At 37.4% G+C, this 14,272-nt stretch overlaps 1 protein-coding gene across 4 annotated transcripts in view; it reads left to right on the top strand.

Moving 5' to 3' along the window:
- LOC105481818 (thioredoxin domain containing 16) overlaps window positions 1-14,272 on the top strand; it is a 129,106-nt gene that overhangs the window by 52,157 nt on the left and 62,677 nt on the right. For all 4 annotated transcript variants that reach the window (XR_011625880.1, XR_011625879.1, XM_011741568.3 and 1 more), the window contains exons 12-14: window positions 690-813; window positions 6,197-6,340; window positions 6,867-6,926. Coding sequence is in view for 2 of the 4 variants with exons in the window: in XM_011741568.3 (XP_011739870.2) it covers window positions 690-813; window positions 6,197-6,340; window positions 6,867-6,926 (328 nt within the window). In the remaining 2 variants the exon portion in view is untranslated. The remainder of the gene's footprint in view (window positions 1-689; window positions 814-6,196; window positions 6,341-6,866; window positions 6,927-14,272) is intronic.

A 14,272-nucleotide genomic window follows, 5' to 3' on the forward strand; every position in this document is an offset into this window, starting at 1 on the left:
TTGAATATTTCCGTGGAATGTTGGAATAATCAATTTTGATTTGCTCTATTTGCAGTAAAATTATATATATTTCCATTTTATAAAGAGGTAGAACTTGCTGTTATATGTGAAATGTTTTACAGACTTCAATATAATGTGGTTGTGACAAGAAGCAAGTGAAGCTTTCAGCACCTTTTTTGCCACCTTTTTCAGTGTAGCCATTGTCTTTATAGAAGGTGTGCTTTGGATGCTTTTCTTTTCATAGTAATTTTGGAGTTACCTTTCCTTTTACGTTTTGCTAAGTTTTAGAATTGAAGTTCAAAGGCTTAGTTTTATTTTAGTGTCAAACAAGTAAAACTTGTTTTTTTTCAGAGTCTTACCCTGTCACCCAGGCTGGAGTGCAGTGGCACAATCTCGCCTCACTGAACCTCCTCCTGGGTTCAGACGATTTTCCTGTTTCAGCCTCCCAAGTAGCTGGGATTACAGGCATATGCCACCACGCCCGGCTAATTTTTGTATTTTTAGTAGAGATGAGGTTTCACCATGTTGGCCAGGCTGGTCTCGAACTCCTGACCTCAGGTGATCCACCCACCTTGACCTCCCAAAGTGCTGGGATTACAGGTGTGAGCCACCACACCTGGTCCAAGTAAAACATTTTTATGCCAAAGTACTTCGCTATATTCATTTTTTAAAAATTAATGTATTTCTAGGGAGTTCCAGTGGAATTTTTGGTATTACATGATGTTGATTTAATAATATCTCATGTGGAACATAATACGCACATTGAGGAAATACAAGAAGATGAAGACGATGACATGGAAGGTCCAGATATAGGTAATGTGTTATGATTCTCATCCCTTCCCTATCCTGCCTAGCACCCATCAGTGAAATTTCTAATGAATTAACTTTCTCGAAGAATGTATTCAGATTAAGACTCTGTAAAGAAACCTGGCGGAATTTATTTTGAATCACATTTTGTCAAGTTGATTTGTTGAAAGATGTAAGGATGCTATATTTTGTTTAGTGTAATAGCATTTATTGTTACATATCAGGCTTCAAACTTCCCACATCTGTGCCTTCATCTTTCATATCAGTTCTTTCAGCCATTCTGGACTAGTCCGTGTTTAAAAACTCTACTTAGAAACTACAACATGATAATTCACTGTTACTATTTTTATTAGGAAATGGAGTTCTAATAAATATTGTTATATTTGTACTTGTAAATAAATCCAGTTGTTAATGGTATAAGGAGTAAATTTCAGTAACATTTTAACACTTTTTTTAAACAGTTATTTCAGCTTTTAAAAAAATTTATTGCTTACATTTATGAAGTATTGTATGGTTTTTAAGGCTTTTTCCCACATATTATTTACTTTGATTGTTATGCTCTGAGTTAGCTGATACCACCTTCATTTTGTACGCAATGAGTCTGCATTTCTTGAGTTCAGTGATCTGCCCAAAGTCCCACAAGTGGCAGATGGTGGGGCCTGGGCTAGAACTCAAGCATCCTGAAATAAAATGTTATTTATTAATGACAGTCAAGAATACTTCACTAAAATAATCTAGTGGCCTAAAATTTCATATTTTTAAAGCAACAATTGGGCAATAGTGAAATAACTATTCCTGATACATCTTTCATAACATTAATCCTCTTCTGTAATTATTCATTTATTTTTTTCTCTTCTCCACTAGTCTATAAATATTTCTAAATCAAGGATTATGTCTTGTTCATTTTTGTATACCATATAGTAAATACTTGAGTGTTTTATATAGTACCATTATAAGCTCTAAGAAGGAAGCAATTTACATATCATTTTCATGAGCTCCATACATTGTGATCAAAATCTATATTATAAATTTAATAAGAGCTTTCACTGTTACAATGACCAGTTTCTTGGTTTGAGTGGAGCTCTGGTTTCTTTTCCGATATGCAGGGGTTAGAATTGCTTGTGTTCCTCTCTGGAGTTCTCAGTGGGCTTGTCATTACATAAGCAGACCTGTGTTCTGGTCTGTTTCCTCGCTTATTCCTGTAATGGTTCCTGTATTTGAACCTTCAGAGTTAGAGGACTTGTCCGCAATCTCAGTTTATTTGATTCCTGTCTTCAGTGGGAGTCGCCTGTTTGAAGATTTCTTTGTGGCCACAGCCTCTATATTGTTTCCTGACTCTATGGCCTTATTTACCCTCTGATGCTGCCTTATCTTTCTGGTTTTTATTTTTATTTTTTCATTTGACCAATAATAATTGTACATATTTGTGAGGTACATAGTGATGTTTCAATACATATAATGTATAGTGATCAGGTCAGGATAATTAGCATATCCATCATTTCAAGCATTTTTCATTTCTTTGTGTTGGAAACGTTCAATAACCTCCAGCCTGTTTCTAGTATTTCTTTTGCAGCTTTGCCTTTTTTGTTTATTTTTCATCTTAACTTCCTATTATCAGTAATCCATATTGGCCCAGAATGTTGTATGGTGTTGTGCCCATATATAATTCTTCCCCCTCCCTTTGTATCACTCCCGTTTACAAAGGAAAACTAGATGAGGGTTAGGAAAGAATTTATTACCGTCTTTGAATGTAAATCAGAGACAGGTGTACCCCAGAGAAATCGGCAAAATGGAATCAGAATGAAAAACACTGGTTCCACAAAAGGGCAAAAGAAAAGAAGCCTGTGTTCCAGCCTGGGCAACATGACAAAATCCTATCTCTACAAAAAATACAAAAATTAGCCAAGCATGGTGGTATGTGCCTGTAATCCCAGCTCCTTGGGAGGCTGAGGTGGGAGGATCGCTTGAGCCCAGGAGACGGAGATTGCAGTGAGCTGAGATCATGCCAGTGCACTCCAACCTGGACAACAGAGTGAGACCCTGTCTCAAAAAAAAAAAAAAAAAAAAAGACTGAAAATAGTGTGTATATTATTAATGAATAGGTGGAAGGTAGAGCTGAGGAGTGACTAAATTTACAAGTGATGGTAGCTTATTAGAATATAAGAAAAGAGAGAAAGGAGGAAAAAGAAACAGAGAAGACTGACAGGAAAATGAAAATATATGAATAACAAGAAAAAATATGGTAAATAAGAAAATAGGTCTTTGCTAATTTTGGTATTGAGAATGTAATTTTTTAGTGTCATGGAATTTGGTGCTTATAAGTACCTTAAAGTTATATAGTGCAACTCTCATGCTTCACAAGAGTTGAACATTGAGGCCCAGAGAGTTATGTGATTGACTAGAGTCGTACAGTTAGAAAATGGCTGAGGTTGTGTTGAAATCCAGATCTAGAATTTTAATTTATAGTATGGTCATGTGTCTCTTAACAATGAGGATACTTTCTGAGAAATGCATTATTAGGTGATTTCATTGAGCATACATCATAAAGTTCACTTACACAAACGTACATGGTGTAGCCTATTACACACCTAGGGTGTATGGTCTAGCCTATTGCTCCTAGGCCACAAACCTAGGCATGTTACTGTACTGAATACTGTAGGTACCTGTAACACAGTGGTAGATATTTATGTATCTAAACCTGTGTAAACATAGAAGAGGTACAATAAAAACACGGTATAAAAGATAAAAAATGGTACATTTGTATAGGGTACATACCATGTATGGAGCTTACAGGACTGGAAGTTGCTCTGGGTAAGTCAGTGAGTGAATGTAAAGGCCTAGAACATTACATGATTGTAGACTTCATAAATACTGTACACTTAGGCTGTACTAAATTTATGAATTTTTTTCAATAATAAATTTGTCTTAGCTTACTGTAACTTTTTTACTTTATACATTTTTACAATGTTTAAAAACATTTTGACTGTTTTGTAATAACATTTAACTTAAAGCACAAACACATCATACAGCTGTACAAAAATATTTTCTTTTTTTATATCCTTATTCTATAAGCTTTTTTTTCCATTTAAAACTTTTATGTTTTACGTTTTAAACTTTTCTCTAAAAACAAAAACACAAACACACATCAGCCTAGGCTTATACAGGGTCAAGATCATCCATATTACCCGCTTCCACTTCCACATTGTGTCCCTTTGGAAGGTCTTCGGGGACAGTAACAAGCATGGAGCTGTCATTTCCTATGATAATAATGCCTTCTTTTAGAATGCCTCCTGAAGGACCTACCTGAGGCTGTTTTACAGTGAACTTTTTATTTTATAAGTGAAAGGAGTACACTCTAATGATAAGAGTATAGTAAATATATAAACCAATAATCTAGTCCTTTATTATCATTATCAAGTATTATTTACTGTACGTAATTGTATGTGCTATACTTTTTTTTTTTTTTTGAGACAGAGCTTTGCTCTTGTCGCTCAGGCTGGAGTACAGTGGTGCAATCTCGGCTCACTGTAACCTCCACCTCCTGGGTTCAAGTGATTCTTCCGCCTCAGCCTCCCAAGTAGCTGGGATTACAAGCATGCGCCAACATGCCCGGCTGATGTTTTGTATTTTTAGTAGAGACAGGGTTTCACCATGTTGGCCAGGCTGGCCTTGAACTCCTGACCTCAAGTGATCCACCCACCTCGGCCTCCCAAAGTGCTGGGATTACAGGTGTGAGCCACCATGCCTGGCCTTATGTGCTATATGACTCACTGTAGGTTTGTTTACACCCACGTCACCACAAACATGTGAGTAATGTGTTGTGCTACGACACTACAGTGGCCACTACATCACCAGATAGGAATTTCTCAGCTCCATTATGATCTTAAGGGACTACAGTTGTATATGTGGTCCATTGTTGACTGAAATATCATTATGTGGTGTGTGACTGTATTAGAAATTATGTATAAAACAATACTTTAGTTCTATGAATGTATTGTCTTCTTTCTCCCTTCTTTCTTTTTAATGTGTTGTTACAGAGAATTATGAACATACCGTAAAGGAGATAGAATAATAGAACAAATTCTTGTTATCCATTACTTGGCCTCACATTATCAAACCATGGCTAATCCTGCTCCAGTCACCCCCTACCTCTTATTGTTTTGTAGCAAATCCCAAACATAAGATTTCATCTATAAGTATTTCCCTGGGTTTCAGAAATACAAGATTTTCATTTTTAACATTAACATAATTAATACTATTATTACATCTAAAAAATTAACAATTCTTACTATCATCATATAGCCAGTCAGTGTTTGAACTTCCGATTGCACCATGCTCTTACATGCCACTGTGCCTTTGCTCATGCCGTTCTCTTTGCTCTTTATGCCACCACTGCCTTTCTTCTCTGCCTACCTGAATTTTCTTTTTCTTTTCATATTCAGCTAGTATCAACTCTTCTAAGAAGCTTTATCCTTTAGTCAAGTTATATGCTCCATCTGTGTTACCATACAATCTCTACAAACTTCCAGCAGAATATTTATGAATCCAAATGTATTTTTGAAGATACATGGATGGATGGATGGATGGATGGATGGATCTATCAGTCTATTGATTGGTCTGTCTAAATTAAGGAAGAGTTTTCACATATTCAGAATCCACTCATAACTTGATGCTTTTGGGATAAAATCCAGACTTCTTGTCTCATGTGACCTCTTATGATCTAGCCACTGCCTAGCCTAGAGTTTTCTCATGCTGTTTATTCCTGCAGCCCCATCTTGTCTTAGTCAAATTTGCCTTCTCTCAGCCTTGTATGTGCTAAACTCTTGTATGTCTCAGAGCTTTTGCGTATGTAATTCTCTTTGTCTAAAACATTCTTTTCTTGATTCTCTACCTGGCAGATTTTGGGCTTCCCAATCTAAATAGCCCTGTTATATAATCTCTCAGTGTATCCTTTACCTTTCTTCACAAATTGGTCATAATTTGTAATTATATGTTTATTCGGTGATCAGTTTATCTGACTTTTCCATAGATAGAAGTTCCATGTGGTCAGGACTATGTCTGTTTTGTTTACCAGTTTTCCTAGTGCCTGTCACAATGCTTGGCATATAGTAGAGGCAACATAAACAAAACAGCACTATTAATATTCTTTGTAGAACAAGTTTTAATTTTGAAATTGACTAAAACTTTACAACTTCTAGGTCAGGAAGCATCTCAGCGTCAGTTAAGCAACTGGAAAGTTTTTTAAATATCATGCGTCCTAACTATTAAGATAGGATGAATTCAAAAGTTTGTATAAAGTACTGAATTCTTACATGCTTCCTATGAGAAGAGCTTAAATAGTTTTCATTATACATCAATATTTAAATTAATTTCTTTTCCAACATTTCAGATGATCAGGATGATGAAGTGGCAGAAACTGTTTTCAGAGATAGGAAGAGAAAATTACCTTTGGAACTCACAGTGGAACTAACAGAAGAAACATTTAATGCAACAGTGACGGCTTCTGACAGCATAGTACTCTTCTATGCTGGTTGTGAGTATGACTCTTTAGAGGAGACTGTTACATATTAGGACATTTAAACACACAGATTTAATTTTTGGCATTTCATGTATTGCACGTTGTAAAATGAAATTGCTTTCGTATGTCTCAAGTAGACTGTGTGCATGGAAGCATTTACTTCTGATTCTGGGATTGTGCAATTTATTTATATCTGATTTACAAATTAAAGGTTAATGATTAAACTAGATGTTCATTAATTTTGAAAAATTGTGACTCACGCTAATGATTTTAACATATTGTTATTATAGATTTATAGTGAGTATATTGCTTTTATCTTCAAATCATAGCTATTTAGCTATATTCCTTGCAGTACAAGTGCGGAAAATCAGTTGCTTTTGAAACTCTTAAGTGGTTGGACTATGTTAAGAAATGTATAGTAGAATATTTCTGCTTAACAATAATTTTGGGAAACCTCATAAATCTGTGTATTTGTTACGTATCAGTGTGGATGCTTTGGAGATACATAGTAATATCTGTTGAATTTTTCATTTTCATGTAGGGCAAGCAGTATCCATGGCATTTTTGCAATCCTATGTTGATGTGGCAGTTAAACTGAAAGGTATTGTACTGTGCTATGCATGCTTATTTTTCTGATTCTGAACTGTAGCTATTTGTAAAACTATGTCATGCAAAAAATGTAGAAAACCACATAAAATTTCAGGTTACTATGTTTGTGTCTCCAGGGTTAAGTTAATGAACCAGGAGTTTCAAGAGTACTTAGGAGCATTCACTTTGATTTGTCTTCATAGAACTGTCTTTAGTAGAACGTAGAGAGCCTATGTATTAAGTACCTGTGGCTACACAGTTAATCCAACAATCTTTTTGGTTTAAGTCAGTCATTCAGCAAGCATTTATGAGTGCCTATTCTGTGCCAGTTACTGCAGTTAAATACTGGAGATAAAAATTTGGCAGATTCAAGACCCAGTCTCATGGTCTAATGAGAGATCAAAGATCCCTGTGTTCTTGAAACTGTATAGTTTACTCCTCATGGATGGAATGCTTTTTAATATCCAGGATCTCTTTATGTTAACTATCCTATGAAACCTGATTTAATAGTGGGCAAATAAAGATCCAAGGAATGGACTTTAACTGAAAATATCCGTGCTACCATCTCAGCAAAGACATAGGGAAAAAGAGGGAGGCCTGTTAGAGAGGTAATAATGGATTAGGTATGCTTAATGTAAGTTCCTTATGGTTAGGTAGTGTGCCTTATATCAGCCTACTGGGCTTGGCATATTGCCTTACATTGCAGAACATCTGGTTTTTAACAGTTGAATAAATGAATAATAGAGTTTCATAAATTTGTTTCATTTAATGGAAACTGTGTACTGATGTACAACTTATTTATACATTGACACTTTTGAAAACTCAAGAAATTGATTCCAGATACTCAAACCTAAGTGTATCATTCCTTTTTTAAAATTATTATTTTTTTATTTGCATAGGTTATTGGGGAACAGGTGGTGTTTGGTTACATGAGTAAGTTCTTTGGTGGTGATTTGTGAGAGATTGGTGCACTCATCACCTGAGCAGTATACACTGTGCTGCACCCAGTTTGTGACCTTTTATTCCTTACCCCCTTCCCACCCTTTCCCCTTGAGTCCCCACAGTACATTTTGTCTTTCTTAGGCCTTTGCATCCTCATAGCTTAGCTCCCAAATATGAGTGAGAACATGTGATGTTTGGTTTTCCATTCCTGAGTTAGAATAATCGTCTCCAGTCTCATCCCAGTTGCTGCAAATGCCGTTAATTCATTCCTTTTTATGGCTGAGTAGTATTCCATTGTATACATATACACCACAGTTTCTTTGTCCACTCGTTGATTGATGAGCATTTGGGTTGGTTCCATGTTTGTACAGTTGCAAATTGTGCTGCTATAAATATGTGTGCCAGTATCTTTTTCACATAGTGACTTATTTTCCTCTGGGTAACCAGTAGTGGGATTGCTGGATCAAGTTCCTTTTAGTTCTTTAAGGAATCTCTACACTATTTTCCATAGTGGTTGTATTAGTTTACATTCCCACCAGCAGTGTTGAAGAGTTCCCTGTTCATCACATCCATGCCAACATCTATTTTTTAAAAATTTTTTTGATTATGGCCATTCTTGCAGGAATAAGGTGGTATTGAGTTGTGGTTTTGAATTGCATTTCCCTGATCCTTGGTGATGTTGAGCATTTTTTCATGTTTATTGGCCATTTGCATATCTTCTTTTGTAACTGTTTCTGTTCATGTCCTTAGCCCACTTTTTGATGGGAGTTTTTTTTTTCTTCTTGCTAATTTGTTTGAGTTCATTGTAGATTCTGGATATTAGTTTTTTGTCAGACGTATAGATTGTGAAGATCTTCTCCCATTCTGTGAGTTGTCTGTTACTCTGCTGACCGTTCCTTTTGCTGTGCAAAAGCTCTTTCATTTAATTAAGTCTCAGCTATTTATCTTTGTTTTTATTGCATTTGTTTTTGGGTCCTTGGTCATGAAATTCTTGTCTAAGCCAACATCTGGAAGGGTTTTTCCAATGTTGTCTTCTTTTTTTTATAGAATTTTTATAGTTTCAGGTCTTAGATTTAAGTCTTTGATCTATCTTGAGTTGATTTTGTATAAGGTGAGAGGTGAGGATCCTGTTTCTCCTACATGTGGCTTGCCAGTTGTCTCAGCACCATTTGTTGAAGAGGGTATCTTTCCCCACTTTATATTTTTGTTTGCTTTGTTGAAGATCAGTTGGCTGTAAGTATTAGGGTTTATTTCTTAGTTCTCTGTTTTGTTCCATTGGTCTATGTGCCAATTTTTATGCCAGTACCATGCTGTTTTGGTGACTCTGTCCTTATAGTTTGAAACAGGTAATGTGATGCCTCCAGATTTGTTCTTTTTGCTTAGTCTTACTTTGGGTATGTGGGCTCTTTTTTGGTTCCATATGAATTTCAGGATTGTTTTTTCTAGTTCTGTGAAGAATGATGGTGGTATTTTGATGGGAATTGTGTTGAATTTGTAGATTGCTTTTGACAGTATGGTCATTTTCACAATACTGATTCTACCCATCCATGAACATGAGATGTGTTTCCATTTGTTTGTGTCATCTGTGATTTCTTTCAGCAGTGTTTTGTAGTTTTCTCTGTAGAAGTCTTTCATCTCCTTGGTTAGGTATATTCCTAAGTATTTTTTCTTTTTTCTGCAGCTATTGTAAAAGAGGTTGAATTCTAGACTTGATGCTCAGCTTGGTTGCTGTTGGTGTATAGAAGAGCTATTGATTTGTGTACGTTGATTCTGTATCTGGAAACTTTGCTGAATTATTTTATCACTTCTAGGAACTTTCTGGATGAGTCTTTAGGGTTTTCTAGATAAACAGTCATATCATCACCGAACAGCGGCAGTTTGACTACTTCTTCACCAGTCTGGATGCCTTTATTTCTTTCTCTTGTTTGAGTGCTATGGCTGGGACTTCCAGTACTATGGTGAAGAGGAGTGGTGAGAGTGGGCATCCTTGTCTTGTTCCAGTTCTCAGAGGGAATGCTTTCAATTTTTCCCCATTCAGTATATGTTGGCTGTGGGTTTGTTATAGATGGCTTTTATTACATTGAGGCATGTGTCTCGTATGCCAGTTTTGCTGAGAGTTTTAATCATAGAGGAATGCTGGATTTTATCAAATCTTTTTCTGCATCTATTGAGATGATCATGTGATTTTTGTTTTTGATTCTGTTTATGTGGTGTATTGCATTTATTGACTTGTGTATTTTAATTATCCCTGCATCCCTGGTATGAAACCCACTTGATCATGGTGGATTATCTTTTTGATATGTTGTTGGATTCAGTTAGCTAGTGCGTTGTTGAGGATTATAGCATCTATGTTCATCAGGGATATTGGTCTGTAGTTTTCTTTTTTGGTTATGTCTTTTCCTGGTTTCGGTATTAGGGTGATACCGGTGTCATAGAATGATTTCGCGAGGGTTCCCTTTTCCTCTATCTTGTGGAATAGTGTCAGTAGGATTGGTACCAATTCTTCTTTGAATGTCTGGTAGGATTCTGCTGTGAATCTGTCTTGTCCTGGACTTTTTTTGTTGGTAATTTTGTTACCATTTCAGTTTCACTGGTTGTTATTGGACTGTTCAGAGTAGCTAATTCTTCCTGATTTAAGCTAGGAAGGTTGTATCTTTCCAGGAATTTATCCATCTCCTCTAGGTTTTCCAGTTTATGCCCATAAAGGTGTTCTGAATTATCTTTTGTATTTCTGTGGTGTCAGTGTGATATCTCCCATTTCGTTTCTAATAGAGCTTATTTGGATTTCCTCTTTTCTTTTCTTGGTTAATCCTGCTAATGGTCTATCAGTTTTATTTTTCTTTGCAAAGAACCAGCTTTTTGTTTCATTTATCTTTTGTATTTTTGTTGTTGTTATTTCAATTTCATTTAGTTCTGCCCTGATCTTGGTTATTTCCTTTCTTCTGCTGGGTTCAGACTTGGTTTGTTCTTGTTTCTCTAATTCCTTGAGGTGTGACCTTAGATTGTCTGTCTGTGCTCTTTCAGACTTTGATGTAAGCAGTTAGGGCTATGAACTTTCCTCTTAGCACTGCCTTTACTGTATCCTAGAAGTTTTGATAGGTTGTGTCACTATTGTCATTCAGTTTGAAGAATTTTAAAATTTCCATCATGATTTCATTTTTGACCCAGTGATCATTCAGGAACAAGTTATTTAATTTCCATGTATTTGCATGTTTTTGAAGGTTCCTTCTGGAGTTGATTTCCAGTTTTATTCCACTGTGGTCTGAAAGAGTACTTGATATGATTTCAATTTTCTTGAATTTATTGAGGCTCATTTTGTGGCCTCTATCATATAGTCTATCTTGGAGAAAGTTCCATGCACTGTTGAATAGAAAGTGTATTCTGTGGTTGTTGGGTAGAATGTTCTGTAAATACCTGTTAAGTCCATTTGTACCAGGGTATACTTTAAAGCCATTGTTTCTTTGTTGACCTTCTGTCTTGATGACCTGTCTAGTGCTGTCGGTGGACTATTGTAGTCTCCCACTATTATTATGTTGCTATCTATCTCATTTCATAGGTTTATTAGTAATTGTTTTATAAATTTAGGTGCTCCAATGTTAGGTGCATATATATTTAGGATTGTGATATTTTCCTGTTGGACAAGGCCTTTTATCATTACATAATGACCCTCTTTGTCTTTTTTATAACTGCTGTTGCTTTAAAGTTTGTTTTGTCTGATATAAGAATAGCTACCCCTGCTCGCTTTTGGTGTCCATTTGCATGGAAGGTCTTTTTCCATCCCTTTACCTTAAGTTTATGTGAGTCTTTATGTGTTAGGTGTGTCTCTTGAAGGTAGCAGATTGTTGGTTGGTGAATTCTTATCCATTCTGCAATTCTGTGTGTTTTAAGTGGAGCTACTTTAGGCCATTTACATTCAATGTTAGTATTGAGATGTGAGATACCATTCCATTCATCATGCTATTTGTTGCCTATATACCTTTTTTTAAAATTGTGTTTGTTTTGTAGGTCATGTGAGATTTATGCTTTAAAGAGGTTCTTTTTTGATGTGTTTCCAGGGTTTGTTTCAAGATCTAGAGCTCCTTTTAGCAGTTCTTATAGTGCTGGCTTGGTAGTGACGAATTCTCTCGTGTTTGTCTGAAAAATACTGTATCTTTCCTTCACTTAGGAAGCTTAGTTTTGGTGGGTACAAAATTCTTGGCTGATAATTGTTTTGTTTGAAGAGGCTGAAGATAGGATCCCAATCCCTTCTAGCTTGTAGAGTTTCTGCTGAGAAATCTGCTCTTAATCTGATAGGTTTTCCTTTATATGTTACCTGGTGTTTTGCGTCACAGCTCTTAAGATTCTTTCATTTGTCTTAACTTTAGATAACCTGATGACAGTGTGCCCAGGCATTGATCTTTTTGTGATGAATTTCCCAGGTGTTTTTTGGGCTTCTTGTACTTGGATGCCTAGTTCTCTAGCAAGGCTGGGGAAGTTTTCCTTGATTATTCCCCCAAATATATTTTCCAAATAGATTTCTCTTCTTTCTCAAAAACGCTGATTATTCAGGTTTGGTTGTTTAACATAATCCCAAACTTCTTGGAGGCTTTTTCATATTTTCTTATTTTTTTGTCTTTGTTGCATTGGGTTAATTCAAAAACCTTGTCTTCGAGCTCTGAAGTTCTTTCTTCTGCTTGTTTGATTCTATTGCTGAGACTTTCCAGAGCATTTTGCATTTCTGTAAGTGCGTCTATTGTTTCCTGAAGGTTTGATTGATTTTTATTTATGCTATTTCATTGAATATTTCTTCCTTCTTGTATAATTTTTTTCAATGTCCTTACATTGGGCTTTGCCTTTCTCTGGCACCTCCCTGATTAGCTGAGTAACTAAGCTTCTGAATTCTCTTTCAGGTAGATCAGGGATTTCTTCTTGGTTTGGATCCCTTGATGGAGAGCTAGTGTGATTTTTTTGGGGATGAGGTGAAGAATCTTGTTTTGTCATATTAACAGAGTTGGTTTTCTGGTTCCTTCTCATTTGGGTAGGCTCTGTCAGAGGGAAGGTCTAGGGCTCAAAGCTGTTGTTCAGTTCCTTTTGTCCCATAGGGTGTTCCCTTGATGCAGTACTCTTTCCCTTTTCCTAGGGATATGGCTTCCTGAGAGCCAAGCTATAGTCATTGTTATCTGTCTTCTGGATCTAGCCACCCAGCAAGTCTACCAGACTCCAGGCTGGTACTTGGGGTTGTCTACACCGAGTCCTGTGATGTGAACCATCTGTGGGTCTCTCAGCCATGGATACTGGCACCTGTTCCAGTGGAGGTGTCAGAAGGGCAAAATGGACTCTGCGAGGGTTCTTAGCTTTGGTTGATTAATGCACTATTTTTGTGCCGATTTACCTCCTGCTGGGAGGTGGCACTTTCAAGAGAGCATTGGCTCGAAAGTGCATTGGTGTTGGGAGGAACAGGCAGTGAGCAGGGCCCTATAACTCCCGAGAGTATATGCCCTTTGTCTTCAGTTACCAGGGTGGGTAGGGGACCATTAGGTGGGGGCAGGGCTAGGCGTGCCTGAGCTCAGACTCTACTTGGGCAGGTCTTGCTGCGTCTGCTGTGGGGGATGAGGGTGAAGTTCCCAGGTCAATGGAGTTATGTTCTTCGGAGGATTATGGCTGTCTTTGCTGTGTCATGCAGGTTGTCAGGGAAGTGGAGGAAAGCAGTCACAGGCCTCACCCAGCTCCCATACAACGCAAAGGGCCAGTCTCACTTCTACTGTGCCCCCACTCAAAAGCACCAAGCCTGTTTGCAGGTAGTGGGTGAACAGGGCTGAGAACCTGCCTAGGCTACCTGCCTTCCAGCTGCGAAAATAAGTACGGCTTTCTTTCTTCCCCAACCTGTGGCGTCTGCACACTGGATTCATACCCTCCCCTGAGTTCTGGCCAGGAGACTTTTCGATTGGTTCAAATTGTTACAAAGTTCAGCTGGAGGTTCTTTTTGCCTGTGGCCTTTCTGAGTGCCTCCAGTAGCCCTCAAGGACCCCTTGTGAGGTGAGGCACAGATGGCTTGGTAGGGTACCCAGCGAGCCCACAGGGATTTTCCTGCTGCTTCCTCTATCCGTGTATTTCACTTTTGTTCTGCTCTCTAAATTGACTCAGCTCCAGGTAAGGTCAGAATCTTCTCCCGTAATCTAGACCTTTAGGTTCCCCCATGGGGGTGTGTGTTCGGGGTGGACGATCTGCCTTTCCCACTTCCACAGTTTGAGTACTCACAGTATTTGGGGTGTCTCCCAGGTCCTGCAGGTGCAATCGCTTCCTTCAGAGGGTCTGTCAGTTCTCTTGGCTCTCCTTATGTATTGCTGCAGTTTTGGAGCAAAAGTTCATGATGCGAGCCTCCACACGCTGTTCTGTCTGTCCCCATTCCTTTTATTACCCAACCACATTTGATCCAAC

This window comes from Macaca nemestrina, chromosome 7 (genome assembly GCF_043159975.1).
Source record: "Macaca nemestrina isolate mMacNem1 chromosome 7, mMacNem.hap1, whole genome shotgun sequence".
In the NCBI taxonomy this organism is placed as follows: Eukaryota; Metazoa; Chordata; class Mammalia; order Primates; family Cercopithecidae; genus Macaca; species Macaca nemestrina.